This window comes from Gracilinanus agilis, chromosome 1 (genome assembly GCF_016433145.1).
Source record: "Gracilinanus agilis isolate LMUSP501 chromosome 1, AgileGrace, whole genome shotgun sequence".
Classification (NCBI taxonomy): domain Eukaryota; kingdom Metazoa; phylum Chordata; class Mammalia; order Didelphimorphia; family Didelphidae; genus Gracilinanus; species Gracilinanus agilis.
In genome coordinates this window covers 598,043,951-598,068,165 of record NC_058130.1, presented here as the reverse complement: position 1 = coordinate 598,068,165, position 24,215 = coordinate 598,043,951, and the positions used below count along the sequence as shown (strand labels likewise).

Below are 24,215 nucleotides of genomic sequence, written 5' to 3'. Positions count from 1 at the left end.
ATTGCCAAGCTACTCAGGTTATATACATGCTAATTTAGAATTCCCTTTAGTTCTCCCCAAGCAAACCAAACCAATAAAAGCACAATGAAAACAAAACCCCTCCACAATATAGTCCCTGGAAAACTAGGAATCAACAAAGGATTTGAAAGTTGAAAGTCAGCAACACTCTCTTTACTTATAAAAGCATAGTCCACATGTAGTAATCTGCATATATCAGATCTGATATAAAACCCCACCTAATAATAACAATCTTAGAGAGGGGGAAAAAACTTTTTTCTTCTCCATTTATTACTCCAGGGGCAAATAAAGTGGGCATTAGAATAGACATACATATTAGTTAATGTAGTTCTACTAAAAACTGCAATATTAGTTATTTTTATTTTAGCTTCTTTTTCTTTTTGAGGGCAGGAAGAACATTGAGACAGCAAGGATAGAATGAAAGGAAAAGTATGCTATACTAGGCATTGGGGGTAAATTTAAAACACCAAATTTGAATAATACCAATGGCCAACACTTGACAGTTTATTTTTAAAGCCTTACCTTCCATCTTAGAATCAATAGTTAATCAACCAACTGATCTCTCCATTTTGGAGAGCTTTTTGGAATTATGCCCAGAGTTATGAAAGTGTGTATACTCTTAGACCCCGCTGTTGGATCTGTGTTTCAAGGAGATAAGGAAAAAAACCCTTTACATTCCAAAACATTTATAGTGGTTCTCTTTGTAGTGGCAAAGAACTGAAAATCAAGGGGATGATTGCAGAATGGCTGAACAAATTATGATATATGATTGTGATGGAATACTACTATACCAAAAGAAATGATGAGCAGGTTAATTAAAAAAACAAACTTGGAAAGACCAGGAAATAATGAAGAACAAAATGAGGAGAACCAAAAGAATATTACTTTACGGCTACAGAATATTTGAAGGTTAACTTGTGAATGTCCTCTTCCAGAGAAAGAACTGATAGAAACACAAAAGACAATTGGTATATAAATTTTTTTTTTGGTTGGGTGATACTTTCTGTGGTATAAGGAGGGTATAAAGGAGGGGTTGTGATATCTGGGGATTTTAATGTAACCAACAAACAAAAAAATTAATTTTAAAATGTGAACTTAAAATATCCTTAAAAAAATCAAAATGACTTTCTGATAACCATCATTTATTTGTTCTAAGATATAGTTATTTTAAAATCAAATTTTGTTCCCAGGTTAGTAGACAGTTTCAGAGAATCAGAATGAGACCAGTTTCCCTATATTCTAAAAGTGCCTTAAAAACTTAGGAATAACTTATGCAAGTGTCCAGTATTGTATACAATTTAAGTTTTTAAAGATCTAATTCCCCACTCATGTAATGATGAACAAATTTAAGCATTTATTATGTTATTGAAATTTACAGTACCCATTTGAAAATTCTTTTCTTAGAAACATTTATTCAGTTTTAATGACATGTTTTGGAGCTTTTATCAAAAGGAAAATTAATACACAATTTACACAAGACATCAAAAGGACTCTGAACTCAAAAACAGATCCAATGCCATTTGACTTCTAATTCAAGTACTTTAAGTAACTTGCTTCTCTCATTTACTAGAGTTCCAATTTCCTTGGCATCCAAGGCCCTTTGTTGTTTGGAAAGGCCTGAATCAGCCTTTCCAGATTTTCTCCCATACCTAATTCTATACTCACAAAATCAAATCATTCCCAAAATACATCTTGCACTTTCCTGATGGTGCCTTTGCTTATGTATGCTATTCCTTCCACTGGTAGTCTTCTTCCATAATGAAATCAAGGCTCATCTTAAAGGCTACCTCTTTCATAAAGCCTTTCTTGATCATCCCAGAGAAAACCATTCTCTCCTTCCAAACAGAATTTTCCTTGTATCATACATATAGCAAATGTGTGTGCATATCTCTTATATTTAATTGCTTGTGATAGTCAAATTGTTGTTCACATAGTCATTAAATAATATTAATTGAATAAGGCTGAAAGACTAAATTAAAAATAAACTGGCTGCTTATTTTGGATGGATGTCTTCTTAAGCTAAATAGGCTCTAATACACCAAAGGAAAAATATCAGAAAAACTCAGTTTAGAACACCTTTGCCCTTTAAACAAATAGATAATGGGGTCTGAAGATGACTGCTAGCAAAGTTTATGAACAGAAATAGATGAAATAGTAAGAAAAAACCTTGTTAATTCTTACGATATGGGTGATGTGACTACATTTTAAAATTTGGGTTTATTCTTTTAAAAAAACGCTGCCTGTTTTCAACTAGCTTCTCTCAAAAACAAGAAATATTCTTTTGGGGAGTTGGGGGTATGTGTGAGGGTATGTCATGGGTGAACAGATTAGGCTGTAAAGGCACCACAACTCCAGACGGTCCAACACTCAGGACCTGCCATCAAATTATTTTTTTAAAAAATTCCATCTGTCTGATAACCTTGAAGGAACAGAACCAGAGGAACACACCATTATTTTTTGAAGGAAGGCCAAAAAAATTGGGGAAGCTTACCTATCTTTTATAGGCAGCAGGGCTCTTGAAGGAGGGTCTCCAAAAAAGACGCCTGTCACAGAGCCAGATTCCTGTCCTCACCGCAGAAAGGTTGTACTGGGTGAACAGATGAATAAAATATAAATTAGCTTTCGATAGACTACTTTTAAAATACTTTGTCTTAGAAACCCAAAGTGGGTGGTTGAAAATCATATTCAATGAAAATCTATTAAAGGGCTATTTAGTTTGAAGAAAATAGTAAGAATAAGGAATGTGCAAAAATAATTAGAAATTCTTTTTTTAAAAAGGCTGCTTAGGTTGAATTATCTAATTTTGCCTTCCAACAAGTTTCAATGGTCCAGGACTGTTCCATGATTCATAGAATATGGAAATCACTGGCTTTAGAAGCCAGAAATGACACTCATTTGATGGCTTATAAAATGAGAATGTTCTAATTTCAGTTTCAAAAAGGGAGAAAAACAATGAGGACAACCCCTAGGAATGGGATGGAGGATGGTGTTTCCTTCAGGATACAAAAAATTTCAGGAAATCTTTGTCTGAATGTACTATAAACACCTCAAACTCAACATATCCAATGTTTTCCCCTGAACTGCTCTTCTCTCTGATGTTATTTATATCTGTGTTATAGTAACTTGATTTCTCAGGTTCAAAACACTGGGATTTTCTCTTAAGTCTTCATGAAAATAGGGGCAGCTAAATTGCTGAGGATTGAGAAGCTGGCCTAAAGATGGGAAGTCAGTTCTGCCTCAGACAATTCCTAGCTTTGTGATCCTGAGCAAATCAAAGTCATTTCATTCCCATTGCCTAGCCCTTAACAATACAATTTGATTTTTTAAAATAGCTTACATTTACAGGGTGCAAAACTTAAGTTTATAAGCATTTCATTTATGCCTCATAACAATCCTATGAATTATGGGAGTAGAAATGCAAAAGCAAAACATATGACATCACTTCAGAGTACATGATTTGGGATCTAAGCTTTAAAAAAAATTGCTCTTTAGCAAAAACAAGTAATATGGAAATAGGTATCAAGTGACAACATTTGAACAACCCAATGGAATTGCTTGTCAGCTCTAGGAGCGGGGAGGGAAAGAAAATGAATCATGTAAATGCAGAAAAATATTCTAAAAAATAAATAAAATATAAAAAACCCTAATACTATGAAATATACTCTAGTTATTAGTATTCTTATTTTACAGACAGAAACTCAGACAATGATTTGTCCAGTCACACAAGCTATTAAGTATAGAAAGCAGTATTTCAACTAAAGATTTTCTGCTTTCATGTTTAGAGGCTTGAAATGATGTATCATGTTTTTCTGACTCTTCCCTTTTCCCTCACTTCTCATATTGAATACTAAAAAGTCTAATCAATTCCAACTCCATAATTTCTAGCACCTGTCCCCTCTTCTGTTATTCTCAGTATCACCACTCCAGTACTGGTCCCTCATTACCATTTGGGCTATTACAATAGCTTCTTCTTCCTTTTTTTATTCCCTAAAATTAAACCCCCTTCTCTTCTGTCTTAGCACTAATAGGCAGAAGAGGAGTAAGAAGTAAGCAATGGAAATTAAGTGACTTGTCCACGGTCACATAGCTAGAAAGTATTTGAGACGACCACATTTGATCCCAGGATCTCTCATCCCCTGGCCTGGCTCTCAAATCCACTGAGTCACTTAGCTCCGCCCCCCCACCCCCAGGACTAATGTAATAGCTTCTTAAAAAATGTCTGTCTTTCTCCATTTCCCTCTCCTTTCTAATACTGCCACAGAAAACTTTCTTACACACAGAACAACACATTCCTCCTTTACTCAAAAACCTACAGGAGCTCCCAAGAGTCTAAGTTTAGATCCTATCATATAGAGAATTCCAGGCTCTTTATAAATTGTCACCATTCTTCCTTCCTGACCTAACTCATGTCATTACCCTCCATTTACTCTGAACTGCAGCCAAACAAACAGGTTCTCTCTGAGCATTTCTATTCTTTCATTCAGGTTGTACCCTATGACTAAAATGCCCTCCCTTCTTTCTATTTGCTGAATTCCTATTTTAAAAAGCTAGCTCAAGTCCTATCTCTTCTATAAAGCTTTCCCTGCTCCTCCCGATTAGTAAAGACCATTCCTTTCACTTTGTTTTTGTATTACTGCACTTATGTTCTACTGCATACTACAGTTATTTATGTTAGTGCCTTATATTTCTACTATATTGTAAGGTGATGTCATCTAACTTTTTATCTCTCTACAGTCTAGGACAGTTCCCTGTTTAGGACAGGTACCTACTATTGTATAATTATATGTATTATAACATTGTAATTATATAATATTATAAATACGGGTATAATAAATATCATCTTAGAGGACTGATTCAGGCTCTCCAAAGTTTGATATGAGTAGCACAAATCACTTCCAAGCCTCCTGGGGCCCCTTATCCCCAGAGGGATACTAATCTACTACAGAGGGAAACAACCTGTGCCAATAGTTGGTTTTACTATTTCTCACCAAGAATCTCCCCTCCCAGCTCTCCACATCCCCTACCCTCATATCCCCTGGTTTTTAGGGTTACTTATGGGCACTGTTTCCCTGTAATGGTGGCAAGGAAAGCTAGAGACTGCTTGACCCCAAACTAGTGGTATTAGAGAATCTGAAAAACAGATGATGAGCTTAATGATGCCAGATCAATTAAATTACTTTGTTGTACTTAACCTAATAGTGCTAGGCCTTCATAAGTTAGTTAATTATATGGGAACCTAGAAGATTTGAGAATAAGTTTCATTGAAAACTTAATATTTTTTTCTACAAATTCATTTGATCGCTTACCTCCTTTCAAAATTTAAATGTTATGTTTAAAGAAGCATATAGTAAATCTGAGAATATTATCTCCTCTACAAAGTTCCATTATACTCGAGATGCTTTTTGTAACTGGTTCCATATTCTTCTGTTTTTTGATATACATATGTATGTGTATGTGTATATTGGTATATAGCTGATTCCAGAGAACAAAGTGAGAAATTAAATACCATAAAAATATGCATTTTACCTCTTCTTCACTTTCTTTATCTTCTTCCTCTGAAGAATCCTTTTCTTTTTTTTCCTCTTCACTACTAGATTCATCTGATAGAATTTCAGGACATTTGGTACGCTTAGCCTTCCTTGACATTCCAGAGCTGCTCCGTTCCTTTTTACTACCTTTGCTTGGTGTTTTTTTTGACTTGGGCAATGGCTATATAAAATAAGATGTCATGATTAAAAAAAATACATAACTCAGTTCCATAGTACTAAATATTATATTTGATTCAAATTAAACTTGGCTAACATTGCTAGCACTGGCTCTGTGATTTCACTGGTACACATAATTCCCTAGGACCTTCTACCAATGCAGATTGGCACCTTCCCTGCAATTTATATACAGAGAGTTATTCATAGACCTGAGAGGTTATTTGCCCAGGAACACACAATTAACACAGGATGTGTCAGTGACAGGACACCAATGTGGTTCCAAGGTTGCTTCTGTATCCATTATTCCATACCGCCTCTATTATAGTTATAAAATTCAAAAAGGTGGTGGAGATAGAGAAGAACTGATCCCTCAGGGAAATTCCTTTGCTTATTGTGAACTGACAAAGGAAAAAAACTAGATTTGTGATCTTTGATTAGTTTTAGCCATTTTTGTGGAATTTTTGTGGAATTCCTGTGCAGGAATTAGATATAGTTTTGAATTTAAAATATACTTCTCTCCAATTCAGAAAAAGATTTAACTTTACTCAATAATTTATCCTATCAATGAGCTCTGAAAAACCCTACCTATCTTAACTAATAAAATCAACTCTTTATATTAGAGTTCCAAATAACTAATCTAGTAAAGGAATAAGTTAGCTCAGACTCCACATACATCTTCTAACCCCATCCCAATGTCCATCATAAAACTGAAGGCCATATTGTCATGAGTTAAGGTTAAATTTAGGCAGTCTGGTCATAATAAACAGTAATAGGCTACAATTAAATTGACAACTCACTTATCCACACCAAAATCAAATGTGATAAACAAACTCTTAAGATCCTTTCTAGTTCTAAAGCTATGGTTCTCGAATGGTCATGGAAATCAAGATTTGTTCATGAAGCACCAATTCTGGTTTGAGGGGACTCTAGAAATCAATTTAAGATGTGAGCATCCAACATATTCCATTCTACTTACTCTGAATGTGTTATAATTTGTTTAGAATGTGTTTACCAAACTGTTCTTATAATAAGTGTAGGAACTGTGGTCAATTTTTCTAAACTCCACAAAATTCTGAGAATTGTTAAAACTGATCAAAGATGACAAACATAGTTGCTTTGCTTTAACAATTCAGTAGCTAATTAAAACACATTTTAGAAACACCAAAGATTCCAAATAATTGGAACTATTGAGAAAATTGTGATTTCATTATTTTACCTAGGTAATTAACTTTAAATATTCTATTTTGTAGTGCTTTTCCCACATTTTGAACTTAAAAATTGGAATATGCTTATTTTTAATAACCAAGTTTTATATATTTTTTTTGTCTTTTTGTTTTGTTTTTCTGTATTGTTTTCTGTATTTCTTCCCCTGGTTCAGATCTGCAATTTCATCAATGTATGGACTTCCAGAGTAGAAATTCCCTCCACTGATAATGATTAGCAATACATTTGTAAGTTCAAAGTCCTACTTTGTCAACTTAAGAAGGAAACTCCCTGCCTCATCATCCACTCCCCTGCAATATTTAAAGGGATTTGATGATTTCAAAATTATGATTTTAGCAGTTATTTTGCATAAAATGTTATTTTATAACACCCAAACAGTGAAATCACTAACCAATACTGTCTCCTTGAGATAGGTTGGGGTACTGACTAGTTCATTTCTGCCACATTTTGAAATGATCAAATTTTACCACTCAATGATGCTAATCAATGAAGCTTTCCTAAAGATCCAAGTCATATCTCCTTGAACAATGTTAATATTCCTCAACAGTGAAAGGAGATGAAAAGGACTCTACAAATTTACATGGGAAAAAGGCAGAACCTGAGAGGTAGGCAAAATATGCAGATTACAGGGAGGAAGAAAAATTCACACAAGTTCTACAAGTTCACTTGATCTCTTACACCTCCTTTCAAAATTTAAATATTATGTTTAAAGAAATATATAGACAGGCATGGAAAAATGAATGGTCGGACTATGCAAGAATTTTTCATTAAAAAAATGAGGAAGAGCAGAATGCAAAATCCAGTCTATATAGTTTTCTTAAACACTAGCTCATGATAACACTATTTTTCCTGATATCAACAAGAAATAATTATTGGTAGTCTTTGGCATACATTGAAAAAGAAAACAACAAGAATGCCAAGGTTAAGATAGTAAGATAAGAAATGACCACAAACATGATTCCCTTATAAAGATAAAATTTCAAAATGTTTCAGGTATATTATTAATTATACTACATAAAACCCAGCACAAATATAGGTAAGATATATCAAAAGATTGGAATGGCACAAAGTTGATCTGAGGACTATATAAAGTATTACTACCCTTCTACAAAGAGGAGTCATGTTGAATAAAATCTCCACACATAAACAGCTGTGTGACAAAAATATCTCTCTGGAGAAGGAAATTGCTTCTATTTGCTCCTAGTTCCTATCAGCTGAAGGGCCAAACCAAGGCAAAGTTAGGAAGTCTTGCTTTCTTCCATATTCACCCCCTTCTAAAGTCCTCTTAAAGCTTGAACCAGGTAAAGCTATTTTGGATTCTCTTCATCCCTACTTTTTTTTTAAAGGAATTTCAGGCATTATTAAGTAGGTGAGCATATTTTATGGGGTGCAGAGCCAACTCTGAAATTATATAAGGCTTACTTGTCTTGTATTGAAGAAAAACTAATTTCTTTTTTTAAGAGGATGAGAATAGAGGGAAAGGGAATGATCCATGATCTTTCCTCTAAAGAGGAGTTCTCTGTTCTCCTAAGGAAGCTAGTTGAAAAAGGCGAGAGGCAGAAATAATGAAAAAAAAAAAAAAAAAAAAGTGAAGGAGGGGGACCTAGCAGTACCAGATCTTAAACTGTACTATAAAGCAGTGGTCATCAAAACAATAAGGTACTGGGTAAGAGACAGAAGGGAGGATCAGTAGAATAGACTTGGAGTAAATGACCTCAGCAAGACAGTGTAAGATAAACTCAAAGATCCCAGCTTTGGGGACAAAAATCCACTATTTGACAAAAATTGCTGGGAAAATTGGAAAACGGTATGGGAAAGATTAGGTTTAGATCAACATCTCACACCATATACCAAGATAAATTCAGAATGGATGAATGACTTGAGAAGGAAACTATAAGTAAATTAGGTGAACACAGAATAGTTTACCTGTCAGATCTTTGGGAAAGGAAAGATGTCAAGACCAAGCAAGAGTTAGAAAAAGTTACAAAATGTAAAATAAATAATTATGACTACATTAAATTAAAAAGTTTTTGTACAAACAAATCTAATGCAACCAAAATTAGAAGGGAAGCAACAAATTGGGAAAAAATCTTTATAATAAAACCTCTGACAAAGGTCTGATTACTCAAATTTGTAAGGAGCTAAATAAATTGTACAAAAAACTAAGCCACTCCCCTATTGATAAATGGGCTAGGGACATGAATAGGCAATTTTCAGATAAAGAAATAAAAATATCAATAAGCATATGATAAAGTATTCTAAATCTCTTAGAGAAATGCAAATCAAAACAACTCTGAGGTACCACTTCACACCTAGCAGTAATAAATGTTGGAGGGGATGTGGAAAAATAGGGACATTAATGCATTGTTGTTAAGAGTTGTGAATTGATCCAACCATAGCACTTTAAAAAAGATTGCCTGCCCTTTGATCCAGCCATAGTACTGCTGAGTTTATACCCCGAAGAAGTTGATAAGGGAACAGATTTGTACAAAAAATATTTATAGCTGAGCTCCTTGTGGTGGCAAAAAATTGGAAAATGAGGGGATGCCCTTCGATTGGAGAATGGCTAAACAAATTGTGGTATCTGTCGGTGATGGAATATTACTGTGCTAAAAGGAATAATGAACTGGAAGAATTCCATGTGAACTGGAACAACCTCCGGGAATTGATGCAGAGTAAAAGGAGCAGAACCAGAATCTTATACACAGAGATGGATACACTGTGGCACAATTGAATGTAATGGACTTCTCTACTAGCAGCAATGCAATGATCTGAGGGACCTATGTGAAAGAACGCTATCCATACCCGGAGAAAGAACTGTGGGAGCAGAAACACAGAAGAAAAACAACTGCTTGATCACATGGGTCGATGGGGATATGATTGGGGATGCAAACTCTAAACAATCACCCTAGTGCAAATATCAATAATATGAAAATAGGACTTGATCAATTACACATGTAAAACCCAGTGGAATTGTGCATTGGCTATGGGAGGGGGAGGGAAAGAACATGAATCATGTAACCATGGAAAAATTTTCTTAATTAATCAATTTAAAAAAAAGAAAAAAAGAAAAAGGCAAGAGGCTAAGTTTTAGTGGCTACCAGGAAGTAGACTATGTGGGACCTTCTTCAATGACTCCTTTATGAACTCGAAGCCCACCCTTTTATATAGCATCTGTGACTCAAAGTCTTCCCCAACAGCACAGATTAGGTTACTTCCCTAAACTCAGCCCAAATTCTTTTCCACTCAACCCCTAAATTATTATACAGTCTATATTTTCTGCATGATATTATTTAACATTTAAAAAAATGTAAAATTATCCCCATACTTTCTGTTCAGGTGAACACAAACTCTTCATAATACAGGTTATTATAATTCTATCAGTGCCAGTGTTATTTTAATTTAAGAGATTATTCAATTAATTATAGAACAGTAATCTACTAATAAGATATTTTCAATACTGAAACCTTTTTGAAAATTTTTTTAAAGTTCTCACCTTGCCAGAAGGTTTTGGATGCATCAAGAAATTCAAGATCCTGGTTACCAATTCACTATTTATTCCTGATCTCTCTAAATCGAGAACTTCACAGATGCTCTTTAACATGGCATTCCTAAATCTAAAACAAAGAAAAAAGAAGTTAACAGAGTATAAACAAATATATAAATGAATATTTTAAAATTCCTACCACAGACATAAATGAATAAAACAGCAAAAAAAAAGTTTCTTGCATTGTTGTCTCTTTTTTGGTGGGGTGGGGGAGTATAATTTTTTTTAAACCTTTACCTTCCGTCTTGGAGTCAATACTATGTATTAGTTCCAAGGCAGAAGAGTGATAAAGGTAGGCAATGGTGGGTCAAGAGACTTGCCCAGGGCCACACAGCTGGGAAGTGTCTGAGGCCACATTTGAGCTTAGGACCTCCTGTCTCTAGGCCTGGTTCTCAATCCACTGAGCTACCCAGCTGCCCCTGGGAGTATAATTTAAAGTCAAGATCCAAATAGCTGAAGCTGAAGCAAGGGGGAAAAAGTAAAACCTGCACACTTATAAGCATGTAGGAAGTAAAAACTGCTGTGTCTTAAGACTTTTTGAAAGTCATTAAAATAATAAAATAATGAAGACAGCCAGAAGTTCAGGGTCAAAAGTAGCATTTATTGCTTAAACAAACACACACACACACACACACACACACACACACACACACACACACACANACACACACATATACATATAAAGATAGGTTCCCCTACTAGCCCCATTCCCCCATGAAGTTTTACTCCAATGCCTCATAAATGGCACAGTGGCCCTCAGTCCTGAAGGCTATTATACCAAGATCAGCAAATAATATTAAATTACAAGGGTTTTCCAGCTCAGGTATGGCGACAATTGCTATCTTAAGACTAGTTAAATTCAAACATTCATCCACAGAAGTCTGAGAACCAGGGGATTTAAAACAAACAAAAAATCTACTATATCAGCTTATGCTACGATATAAGCAGGTTGTGGTCTAATATAAAGGATACTCTTACTAACAAAACCACAGATTTTTTCAGAGGTATAGGCATAAGCACATCTAGTTTTTAAATAAATTCATTAGAAAACCTTTTGCAATAAATTGTAAATGTACAAAATTAGGAAATTTGAAGTTAATATTCTTACTGCAATTTAACATTTCTTCCTCTTCAATGTTCCAATCAATATATATAATCGTATATACCGTGTATATACATATAAACTATATAAACAATTTGAACAAATAAAAGTTTTCAACTTAAGCATTTTTTAAATCAACCATAACATTTTAAAAATATCTCTTTCCTAAAGGAAATCTGAAAAAAAATATTTTATTGACATATTGTCCTATGCTCACTATATAGTGAAGAAAGAATACTGTTCCATGATAATGTTAATATAAAATCACCAAGAAAAACAAAAACTAAAATCCATAGGACATAATAGTTTAGTATTAAAAGCACTGAACTTTGAAGTCAGAGGAGACTCCAATTTAATACTTATATAGGCAAGTCATTTCATTTTTATAGATAACGTATTTTATTTATAATGTTGAATAAACTACCTCAAGAATTGTCCTGAGGAAAGTGCTTTGAAACCCTAGAGCTATTAACTCAAGAATGTTACTTCATTTAGAGAATGGTTTTGTACCTTTTTTCTGTTCAGCTTACTGAAATTGCTATTATAGACACTATAAACTAACAACTGTGAAATTAAGTCGTGACTACATATTTAGGTAATAAAACCTTTTAGTTACGATGTAAACAAATTTTTTGAAGCTTTAAGTATACTATTCAAATCATATATATATTTATAAACACTGTACATTTGTAGATATAACTTACTTTTTCAACATTTCTTCCTTTTTTTTATATTGGTCACTTCCTTTTTCAAATGGAAAGCCACTGAACTGACCCACATTCTTCTTCAGAGACGCTACCTAAAAATGTTTCTCTTATAAGTTAATATTATTACTGCCAACATACACTTTGTATAAGTAGGGGAGAAATTGTTAACACTTTAAAAACACCTTTTATTCACATAAGCTTTCAAATGTTCCCTCAGATTTCTATTTACTGCTAATATTTGAAAACTGTAAAGCAATCATCATTTTGAATTAAAAGCTATGCAATGTCAAATTGTTGCCCAAGTCCTTAGAAAAATCAGTTCTTTAATTTTATTCAACACCCATTCCCCAACCCCCTTATGGGTTTTCAAGGACATTTCAACCAATTATATTACATTACAAGCCCCCTTTTCTCCTTATGGTTACACATATAACTCAAAGCAAAAAAGGCATTACCTGAGCATTAGTGGGGGTGGGAATTATGATTGCTCATCTCAAAATGTACATCATTTTACAAAATAGGTAAAAGCTCTGAAGTTGTGCACAAAACAAATATTTTAACTGCACAAAGAAGTTTATTTAATAGAATTCTATAGAGAATTTTGTTTGTAAAGCTAATGACATCTTTTTAATTTACTTTTAAAAAATTTTATGCAAAATGTCAGTACTAATGTCAAAACACAATGACTTACCAAAAAGCATTAAAACAAGCTTCTATTAATAAAATCTTAAAATCGCTAATCAAACATACTTTGCCTTGAGCTATAGAACATAAATTGAGTTTTAGTTTATTGGCTTAAATTTTACAGACATTGGCCAATAAACTAAGCTATGACTCTATGTGTGAGCTAAATATAAATAGAATGGTGCAAAGGAAATAATATTGGACCAGGAGTCATAAGAGATGGATGCTTTACTTTTCAATTATACATGTGTTAACCAGATAAAACTCACTGAACCTCCATGGGTCTTATCTGTAAAAATGAGGAAGTTAGACTAGATGATCTTAAAGGTCTCTTCCAGTTTTAAAAATCTGTTATCCAAATCAACAAGTTTTTATTGCATATTAGCATTTAAAGTACTATATTCAGTTTCCAAGGTATAATTTTAGGAAGGATATTAACAAACTGGAATGTATCTTGGGGACAAGATGGTAAGAAGACTAGAGAGACATCATGGGCTGGGTATGGGGATTAAGAATATTTAGCTTAAAGAAGGGAAAATTTAGGGGGCATGTGATAAGTGTTATTCAATATTTAAAGCACTATCAAATTTAAGAATGATTAGATTTGGCTTAATTCCAGAGGGCTGAAGTGGGAGCAAAGTTGCAAAAAGGCAGACATAGGACTGATATAATGAAAAAGTTTGTAAAACTTAGATATAACCAAAGAAATCCTAATGAAGGTCTTTAAGGATAGAATGAAGATGCTGCAAAAGAGATTATAAATTGGAGTAGGTAAATTCTAAGGTCCCTTCCAATATGGAGATTCTGTGATGTGATCTACCAAGTACAAAGCACTGAACTAATCACCAGCAAGCTTTGAAATTATCTCCAAAATACTTCAATAAAATGTTAAATATCAGAAGTCTAAAATAATCCTTACTGTGCCTGGCCTGTTGTAAAGCAGTTTATGAAGATTTCTGAGTTCATCAGTTTTCTTCTTACTTAGAAAGAAGTGTATTCTTTCAATTTCACAAAGTTTCTGTCCCTTTCCTGTAAAAAGAATAAAGTTAAATAATTTTTCCTCTGGTACAATTATAAATTTAATGTTAAAGTTACATATTACTTTACACAAAACTTCAAACAAAATTTTAAATAAAATGTCCAATTGATATAGACAACTTAAGTAGTTTCCACCTTTCCTCTAATTTGTAGGAAGGAACAAGAAGACAAATTTCAGAAATTATCATTAAAAGCAAAATTATATTCTCTAGAAATAAAAACACTACTACTTGGCCACCACAAGATTTCACTACAAAATGTGAAAGCAGGAAAAGAGGCAGTGATTTTATATATATATATATATATATATATATATTGAGAGAGAAAGAGAGAGAGAGAGAGAGCACGAACATTTAGGGCTGGCTTGTGAGTTCAAGACCTTGGTTTAAGTCTTGAATATAAAACTATAAATATGGGCTAGGGGCAAATCATTTAACTAGTTAGTGACCTAGAACATGAAATCTTTAGTCCAGAATGAAAAAGAAAGAAAGATATACTTGCCTTGGGCAATTGTAAATGGTTCCCTTTGTAGAGAAGATACTTGCATTGTCAATCTCTCTACTTTCTTCTTCTCTCTCTTACCTTCTACAATGAGACTCTTTTCTGAAAGAAAAACAATTTAATTTTCTTAAACAGCAAAAACCTTAAAAGGCTGATCTTTACCAAAATTCCTTCCTATTCACTGAAGGTGATCAAAATTGAACTCTATTACTTCTAATATAATGGCGCTATCTGAAGTGGCTGTTATATGTAAAATACTATTTATTTCCTGCTCATCTGGCCTCAAACTTAGGCCTCTATATAAACTCTCATGAAAACATCAGGAAAACATCTAGTAGGGGAAAAAAATTTTAATTTTATTTGGACCCAAAAATGTTCCACTACACTAATATGGATTAGCTAGTGATATTCCATTCTACTACTGGCCATCCCTATTTCCTATTGCCACCCTATGACTAATTTGAGAATACACCCATCTGTCTCTAGTAAACAGAATCCTATGAAAACAAAACAGAAACATGTAAGGAATATCAATTTGGGGGAGGTTACTATTTGAATGTCATTAGATTCAATGTCCCATTTCTTAAGACTTTAGCATATGCTTATTTTTACATCTAACTAAAATTAACTGTTCAACAAAATTTAACCTATAAAAAATAAAAAAACTATAACATTGTTCCCTGATTCTAAGATATCATCTACATAAATAATGAAAATAAGTGGTTCCTTTGATCAACATAAAATCCCAGGGTAGTACTATTTTGGTCTGATGTAGTATTATTTACAAAACAATTCTGCCTATACAGTATCTCATCTTAATCCACCAAATACTTAGTACCTACTATATGCACAGCTAATGTCAGTTGTGTTAATCACTCAACACTAAAGAAGGCTTAAACAGCAGTCTGCTTTACAAAAGTAGTCAACAAGTTTTTGAGAACTGCTAAGATATATCAGAGTTATTCTGAACACATTTAAAAATACTATGAGACAAAATTCTTAAGGATGTGAAACAATCTAGAGCTCCTAGCACATGGCAGACACTTAATAAGTGATTTTTTAAATTAATTTTAGCTAGACAGTGTAAAGATTCTTAAATTCCTGGATTTGTCAGTCTAGTGAAACCTAAGGAACCCTTCTCAGGATCATGCTTTCAAATATATATAGAATCAAAAAACACAAAGGATTATTAAAAAAACCAATTATACTGAAACAGTTACCAGAATATTCACAAGGTCACAGTCTCCAGTTAAGAATGCCTGGTATAGCCATGTTTATATAAAATTAATTGCAAACAACTTTGACCCAAGCCTATTACCAACCAGGACTTTATATTTTGCTAGATTAAGATTCCTATCGATTTGATTCCTGAATCTTAGTGCTTAATTAGGTTACTTTTTATATCACTTGTCTAAGAATAAAAAAATTTAAAAGGCCCCAATTTTCAGAATGATTGCCTTCAAACGTTTCCAATACTCATAATTACTCTACAAGTAGGACAGAAAATTTCTAGGCTGGAGGGTGGTTTGAATTTATCTGGCCTTTAGATAATATTGCTCAGGTCAATGCAAATACAACCCAGAAAAATATCAATTCTGGATTACTGCCATGGCTCTCTCATTTGTATGAAGTCCTCAAAGACTTAAAGATAAGAATAGAGCTTAAACAAAAATAGGGTTAAATTTGGGGAAATGGACACTGTTCAGTACACTGAAGGTATATTATCACCTGTTTTCCATATAGGATCTGCAGGTGAATAACCACTTCTAATCTAGTTTGACAGCTTCAATTACATTAGTGAGAAGCTGCTCAAATGAATTGGAGTTATTGTTGAAAAAGACCCAGACGGCTTTTTGTGGTTTCACCTGACTTCTGATGATGGGATCAAGCATGGCTAAATGAGATCCTTATTCAACTTCACTTCTGAGAGGCTGCTTTTGGAAGATGCAATCATATATAGCAAAGGGATCTGGAATTCCTTCTTAGCTCAAAACAAGCTTAATCATAATGTTGACAGTCTAGACCTACAAAAACATGGTATAATTAAAAGAATATAGATTTGGAGTATCTGCTACCTATGTAACCTTAGACTCACTTAACCATTCTAGCTTTCAGTTTACTCTTCTAAAAAAAAACACAAATCAAAACCAGTTGATCTAATGTTCTTTTCAGCTTAAAGAAAATTATGACTCATTCATCTTTTATTATGTTCCTCTGACTCTCCCCCTTCTATCCCTTCTTTTAACTGGGTATAATAGGGAACACTAAATTATACAGAGGCAGCTAGATGGCACTATGGGTAGAAGTATGGGTAGAACCTTAGGCCTATAGTCAGGAAGACCTGAATTGAAATGAATACCAGTTATAAGAACTTGGGCAAATCACTTAACCTGATTGCTGCCAGTTTCTACAAATGTCAAACGGTGATAATGGATGATAATAGTACCTATCTCCCAGAGAAGACTGGTGAAGATCAAATGAGTTGAATTTTCCTTGTAAAGCATATGCCTGACAAATAGTAGATAGTAGCTATTACTATTATATTTTAAAGCATGTTATATTTACTGCCCTGTTCTTAACTGAAAAAGTCAGGCATTTATTTCAACGTTTTTCTTAAAAACATAGAAACAGAGGCAGCTGGGTAGCTCAGTGGAGTGAGAGTCAGGCCTAGAGACAGGAGGTCCTAGGTTCAAACCCGGCCTCAGCCACTTCCCAGCTGTGTGACCCTGGGCAAGTCACTTGACCCCTATTGCCCACCCTTACCAATCTTCCACCTATGAGATAATACACCGAAGTACAAGGGTTTAAAAAAAAAAAAAAAAAACCATAGAAACAAATAAGTCTCTTTTTTCACTGCTGTATGGACTTCAGTTTTCTGAAGTCCAGAGACAATTAGCCTTTTTTCAAAAAGTGCCAGATCCTTGCCCAAAAAGCATATTTAGAGGCAAAAAATGCTCCTTTGGTCTTTCTCTAGTACTAATGTTATATTTATTCATGTCAAAAGAAGGTTTTGGTCAGGCTATACTACACTAGACTCAAGTGGTTCTGCTACTTAAAATATAAATATGTTCATATTATGGGAACACACAAACCTCCCCCCCAAAATAAGTCATGCTATTTGAACTGAACTTCGGAAAATATAAAAATCTATCCATTTTGTTATTTGTCTGAAGAAAACAAAAAATGTCTCTCAGATGGATATTAACACTGTCTAATGTGAAATAGTTCCTATTTGGTTTAGTCTCACCTTGAGAGAATATTTTAAATATTTAGGCTTAAAATTCAGTGGTTGAAACAGTATGAGAAACATCAAATTTCTTCCCATCTCCTATTGGACATTGTGCATGCTAAGTAAACCAAAATGATAATAATGACAGTGATAAAAGTTCTTTAGAATATTTGGACTTCTTTTACTCTATTACAAAAATGAATAATATGGAAATAGGTGTCAAGTGATAACACATGTATAACCTGAGGTGGGGAGAGAAGAAGGGATGGAGACAACATGAATCATGTAACTATGGAAAAATATTTAAAAATTAAATTAAATTAAAAAAGAATGTTTGGACTTCTGAATAATTGAAGAAAACTGTCCAAGGAACCTCAAATCACAGTTTAACATTACTATTACTCATTTCTATAGCCTGCTTCTGTCACCTGTTCTAACAGGCAAAACTTTATAGGAAGAAATGTCTACTGGTTTCACAGGACTTAAAGGTGGAAGAAATCATATAAATTAACTAGTCCCAACTACCTTGTTTAATAGATGAGGAAACTAGCAAATAGGCCAAAGTTACACAGGAAGTAGCAGAGCTGGGATTTGAACCAAAGGTCTTCTGACTTCAAATCAATTGCTTTCTAACTTATGGAGAATCTTTAAAGTCTTAGTGACAGACTTGTCATTCATAGCTTTTATAAGATGGATGCCTTGATCTCGCCCAATAGTACTTTAAATATTAATTAAAGGAACCACTTCTCCTGTAGACTGACTTGACTAAGAAATCCAAAAGACAGAGCCTGAAGTTAGAGATCTAAAGGTAGGTATAGGAGGCAAGACACAGATCCAGAATTTTTGTTCCTCTTAATCCCAGTGCCTTCTGTCAATTATTTCCTATTTATCCTATAATTTGCTGTGCATATAAGTTTGTATTTTGTTTCTATCATTAGATTGTCAAGATCACTTGACACCTATTAGATTGAGGTTGGTGACTTTTTGGGGGGCCTCTTTGTATACTCAGCACTTCACTGAGTAGCTGGCACATAGTTGATACTCAATAAATGTTTAAGACTGACTTGATTGGTTCCTGAAAATATCCATTCAGAAAAATCAAATTATATAGTATGCCACCCAATTCGAATTTGAATTTCTAAAGTCTTGAATCTTGTGCCTGAAGAGGAATGAAAACATCATTTCATCATATGGTTAAGGGACTCTTTTGTTGGGGTCCTCTACTTAAATTCCTCAGGTATAAAATTCCATATGCACTGATTACAGAGAATTTTTCTACATATTCTTTTTCCAGATGCCATGAAAATACAAGCAGTTCCCCTTTCCCAAGCTTTTAGAAGAAATAAGCTGCCTCTTGTTTTATTAAATGTGCATGAGGAATACATCTTCCACTCTACCATTTATCTCTTAACTACCCAAAACAATCCCAAATGGTAAGCAACCTTCAGAAAATTTCAAGATAAATTAAAGCAAGTTTTAGGGAGTCCATGGATATACTAGGTTGAAAAACATTACTGGAAATTAATAACAACTTGATACATGTTTTCTTTTATTAAATTCAACCAAAACAAGTTTTTGATAGTCCCTGGATACATATACTAAGTTAAGAAAGAGAACTGGGAAAGAAATCTATAACAATTCGATGCATTTTTTACTTTTGTTCAATTAAATGACAGCAGTGTCATTTGCTACCAAAAAATAAACTCAGTATTCATCCAAGAGGGATGAAAAACGCAGTATCATCGATAATTCTGGACTGCACCATAGTGAAGAAAGTAACTTCCCACATTTCATTTATACTTCAAGTTCTCTACTGACCTCAGTGACTAAATGGTACAATGACTATACAAGCTTCCTAAGGTAATGTGGTCTTTAGAAATCTTTTACCATAAATACTCTCCCACCTTTTTCTTCCTCCTCTTCCTCCTCATCTTCCTCCTCCTCTTCTTCTTCACTCTCTTCCTTGTCGGGAACCTCAGGGTCTCTCTTAGATGCGGGCTGGGAAGAAAGATCCTCCCCCTCTGGGGTGGGAGCTGATGAAGACATGCTAACAACCTGCAGAGGAGGAGGGAGATAGAAAAGCAAAGAGATCTCTGGCCACCATCAAAGAATCCACTTCTGGTGTCGGCCCTTTACAACTACCCAGGGTGCTGAGGGTTCCCAGGGCCGAGGGCCAAGGCCTCTCTCGCCCGAGAAGGCAAGGATGGGGGCATCGTACCAACCTCTCCCCGCCCCCACCGCGGTATCCCAAACGCCTCTCTCCCAAATCTCCTCCTGATCCCGAGGACTGAGGGGCTGCAGAGCACCAGGCGAAGCCCCTCCCGTCCCCCGGGACGGTCACCTAATTTTTTTCCTCGAGGCGGGAAAGGAGATCCAAGGGAGCCCCAGGGGATAGCCCGCCCCCTAGCGGGGGGCGGTGCTGGAGCACAGAGCCCGGCCCGTGCACCCTCCGCAGCTCGACCCCCGCGCCTCAGTCAGCGGCATCAACCGCCAACGAGTGGCTGGGCCCGGGCAGGGGGCGCGGCGGCTCTGGAGCGCCTCTGCTTCAGCAGGCCGCCCGGGCCCAGCGGCGTCAGTGGCGGTTTCACTTTCATGGCGGCGCCTCCCGGTCCCGCAGTCCTAACGGCCGCCCACCCTCCCCCTTTCTCGGTCGGGCACGGCGCCGCCTCCAAGACTTCCAGCCGCTATCCCTCCCTTCCCGCCGCTCGCGCGCCCCCTCACCGGTAGGTCGGTGATGCCCGGGCCCGCCTGGCTCGTGAGGAGAGGGGAAGGTTCTTAAGACCGGCGGGTGGGGAACGGCCGAGGACCCTTTTTGCCTTTTTCGCGCGTGACGCTTCAGGTCAGCCTCCCTCCGGAGCAGCCACCAGATTTTCAAAATGGCGGTTCGGGAAGGAAGCGGGAATGCGATGGCCAATCAGCGGCACGCTTTAGAAGGTGGCAAGGCGCGGGGGTGGGTCTACACCGTCAGTGCATGGAGTGGGTGGGGGCTAAGGGCGGAGCAGGGTGCTGGCCTTCGCGTGCAGAGGTGGGGACCGCGCGGGACTGCTGGAGGCTGGCAGATTCCGATGGGAAGGAGGTTGCGGGGCCTGGGAGGTTGTTGATCCTGGTTATGGACCCGAGCGGCGCGCGCCCTAAAGGCGGGTAGTGAGGGTAGGCTGCAGGAGCGCGTGCGCGGGTCTGGGCAGAATTCGTGTCATCCTCTCTCTGGTAGGTCGAACTGCTGGTGCGTCTACAGACTAACCTCGTTGGACTGTGCCCACTGAGGAGTGAAGCCGGGAGGCATCCTAGAGCCAGGCATTGGAGAACCAGGACTCTACCTTTTTTTTCCCAATTATTCAATGATCACCTCGATACAGGTGAATCCCAAATCAATATTCCTACCCCAAACAATTCCCAGACTTCCAAATAGTTCAGTTTTGTGCTAAAATAACATCCACTTAGATTTCCTACTAGCATCTCAATAAGTACAACCCCCCCCCCATAATTTAGCCCCTAAAAACTGACTCTTCTAGTTTCTGTTGATGGAATTTCCACAAATACCCACTTTAAAAAACTCAGTCATCTTTGATTTTCCCTCATTTGCCACATTCAATCAGTAGCCAAGGAGCAGCTAAGTGACTCAGTGGATTGAGAGCCTGGCCAAGGAACGAAGACCTGGGTTCAATGACCTCTGATGCTTCTTACCTATATGGCCCTGGGCAAGGCACTTTGTCCCCTTTGCATAGTCTTTATTGCTCTTCTGCCTTGGATCTGATACTTAGTATCAGTAAAGGTTTAAAAAAAGAAACACTAGAAGAATGGAAGAGTCATGAGAAAAGTTTCTCATACCACTATTGAGTATGGAAGCAAAAACTTTAAATAAAATTCCAGAAAAGAGATGAAGATAATATATCCAGTACTTAACTGTGGCCAGATTGTATTTACAAAAGGTATGCAAAAATGGTTCAACATAAAGAAAGAAATCGATTTAATTATTCTTATAAAGATAATTTTGTGACCAAGTGATTTTATATGAATAGAGAGCTTCAAGAGGGATTGTTATCAATAATAGCATTTGTATTATCATTTAAGCCTTTGCAAAGCTAGGTGATGAAATAGAGAACACTGGTTCTAGAGGCAAGAATATCTTGGTTGAAATATAACTTCAGATACTGTTCAACACTGGGCAAGTCACTTAACTCTTGTTTGCCTCAGTTTTCTCATTTATAAAATGGAGATGACAAAAGCACCTACCTTCCAAGATTGTCTGGAGGATAAAAATGAAATAATAATTGTAAAGTGATTGGCATATTGTATATAAGGATTATCTATTATCTCAACTTCTTAGCAACCATGAGAGGGGGCTGCTTTAATTATCTCCATTTTACAGATGAGGAAACAGTCATACATTATCTGAATGGAGATTGGAACTGAAGTCTTTCTAATCATTTAACTATATCACTCAAGTCAGTGAAGATCTATAACTGCTCCTAGGAACATTGCAAAGTTAAGTGGTAGTATGTTTCAGAGGTGAAACTTGAATTTGCATCTTCCTAATACCAAAGCTAATTTTCTTTTCTTTAAAAAAAAAATAATCCTTACTTTCTGGCTTAGAGTATTGGTTACAAGACAGAAGAGCAGTAAGGGTTAGGCAAATAGGGTTGATAGACTTGTCCAGGGTCACATGGCTAAGAAGTGTCTGGGGTCACATTTCAACCCAGGTCCTCCAGATTCCAGATCTAATGCTCTATTTACTGTGCTAACTAGCTGCCACCAAGACTAACTTTCTATCCATCTTTATAATTGTGCTGTTTCATAATCATTTTAATAGGTTAAGAAAAAGCCTTTGACAAAATGCAGTATTCAATTATGTTTAAAAAAAAACAACTAAAAAGTATAGGTATAGAAGTGTACTTTATTATGATGAAAAGCATCTATCAAAAAAACAGGAACTAGTATTATTTACAATTGGTAAACATTGAAAATATTCCCAATGATTTTAGGGGTAAAATTAAAGATTATTACATTTTTTCCTATTTTTAAAACTGTTGACTTTGGCAATAAGAAAGAAATAAAAAGACTAAACATCAACCAAAAGGAGGCAGAATTATTCCTGTCTTAGATATTACATCTTAGAAGACATGAGAGCTTACTTAGATAATCCTGGATAATCATTGAAGAAAAGGATACTAGTCAAGTAAAGTAGAAGCTTCTATTTCCCAGGTCTTTAGCATAATACACAAACTCCTCCTTAGCATTTAAATCCCTTCACAATCAGATTGGCCTCACTTTCTAGGCTATACACATCACTTTCCCAAGTACTCTACTCTTTAGCCTAACTGGCTTATTTTCTGCTCAGGTATGTCTGCAAAACACTCCTTCCACTCCCTCTTCAATTCTTCTAACACCAACACCATTGCTTAGTTCAAGTGCTATTCTTTCAATAGGCTATTCTTGATTCTCCCAGTTAGTCTGCAATTCATTTTCATCTTGTATTTATTTTTATTTATATTTTCTTTCCTTATCTGTGAGTCTGTTGTATCATCCAGTAAAAGTAACTATTTTGTATTTGTATCCCTGGTGTCCAGTACAAGCACCATGCTTATATGTACAAGCACCATGCTTATATGAGGCACTTAATAAATGCTTAGTGATTGAGTATAGATAAAAACAAGGAGGAAATAATAATAGCCAGTATTTATACAGCACTTTAAGGTTTCCAAAGCACTTTACAAATATTCTCTCAACCTTAGGAAGTAGATGCCATTATCACACATGAAGAAAGATGAGGCAGATAGAAGTTTAGTGATTTGGCTGGAGTCACACAGCTAGTAAATGTTTGCGGCTGGAATTAAACTTAGATCTCCTGACTCTACTTTCAATGTTCTAGCTAATTGCTACAACTAACTAATTCCAACTAACCCTAACTGCTCTAGAAAATGTTAAAAGAAATTCCATTCAAAATAATTACAAAATGCATAAAAGTTAAGTGACCAAGATGACCATTTAAGACTTAAATATAATCACAAATCATTGTTTATGGAAAGGAAAACCTAACCCATTGGAGAAAATTTTAATATTCACAGTTGGACTATGCCATCATAATAAAAATTACAATTCTATCTAAATTAATCTATAAGTCTAGTGCTTTGATGATCAAACTATTAAAATAAAAAAATTAATTTGGAGGAACAAAAGGTCAAGAATTCTATGGAAAATAATTATTAAAATGGAAACAACGGTGAATAAGCTTTACAAGGTCTCTGTATTGTACAGCAATAGATCATTTGGTACAGCAGAGCAGATAAGCAAGATTTAGAAACAAACATAGTAGTTGAGTGTTCAAAAAATATAAGAAGGAATTGGGAAGAGAATAAGCATTGATTAAGTACCTATCATGTACCAGGTACTGTGCTAGGTGCTTTACAAATATATCTCATTTAATCCTTACAATAACACTTCAGAGTGGGTACAATTATTA

General features: G+C 35.5%; 1 protein-coding gene across 2 annotated transcripts in view; it reads right to left on the bottom strand.

The window, feature by feature from the left end:
- Positions 1 to 20,652, bottom strand: part of DEK (DEK proto-oncogene) — a 34,637-nt gene extending 13,985 nt beyond the window's left edge. The window contains exons 1-7 of one of the 2 annotated variants that reach the window (XM_044667483.1): positions 20,477 to 20,652; positions 19,660 to 19,810; positions 14,527 to 14,628; positions 13,907 to 14,016; positions 12,301 to 12,395; positions 10,444 to 10,564; positions 5,545 to 5,727 (exon numbers count right to left, since the gene is read on the bottom strand). In XM_044667483.1, coding sequence (XP_044523418.1) covers positions 5,545 to 5,727; positions 10,444 to 10,564; positions 12,301 to 12,395; positions 13,907 to 14,016; positions 14,527 to 14,628; positions 19,660 to 19,801 — 753 coding nt within the window. In that variant the 5' untranslated portion in view covers positions 19,802 to 19,810; positions 20,477 to 20,652. Of the gene's footprint in view, positions 1 to 5,544; positions 5,728 to 10,443; positions 10,565 to 12,300; positions 12,396 to 13,906; positions 14,017 to 14,526; positions 14,629 to 19,659; positions 19,811 to 20,096; positions 20,188 to 20,476 lie in introns of those variants that run through there. The other variant, XM_044667492.1, reaches the window with a different exon arrangement.
- Between the last annotated feature and the right edge of the window lie 3,563 nt (positions 20,653 to 24,215).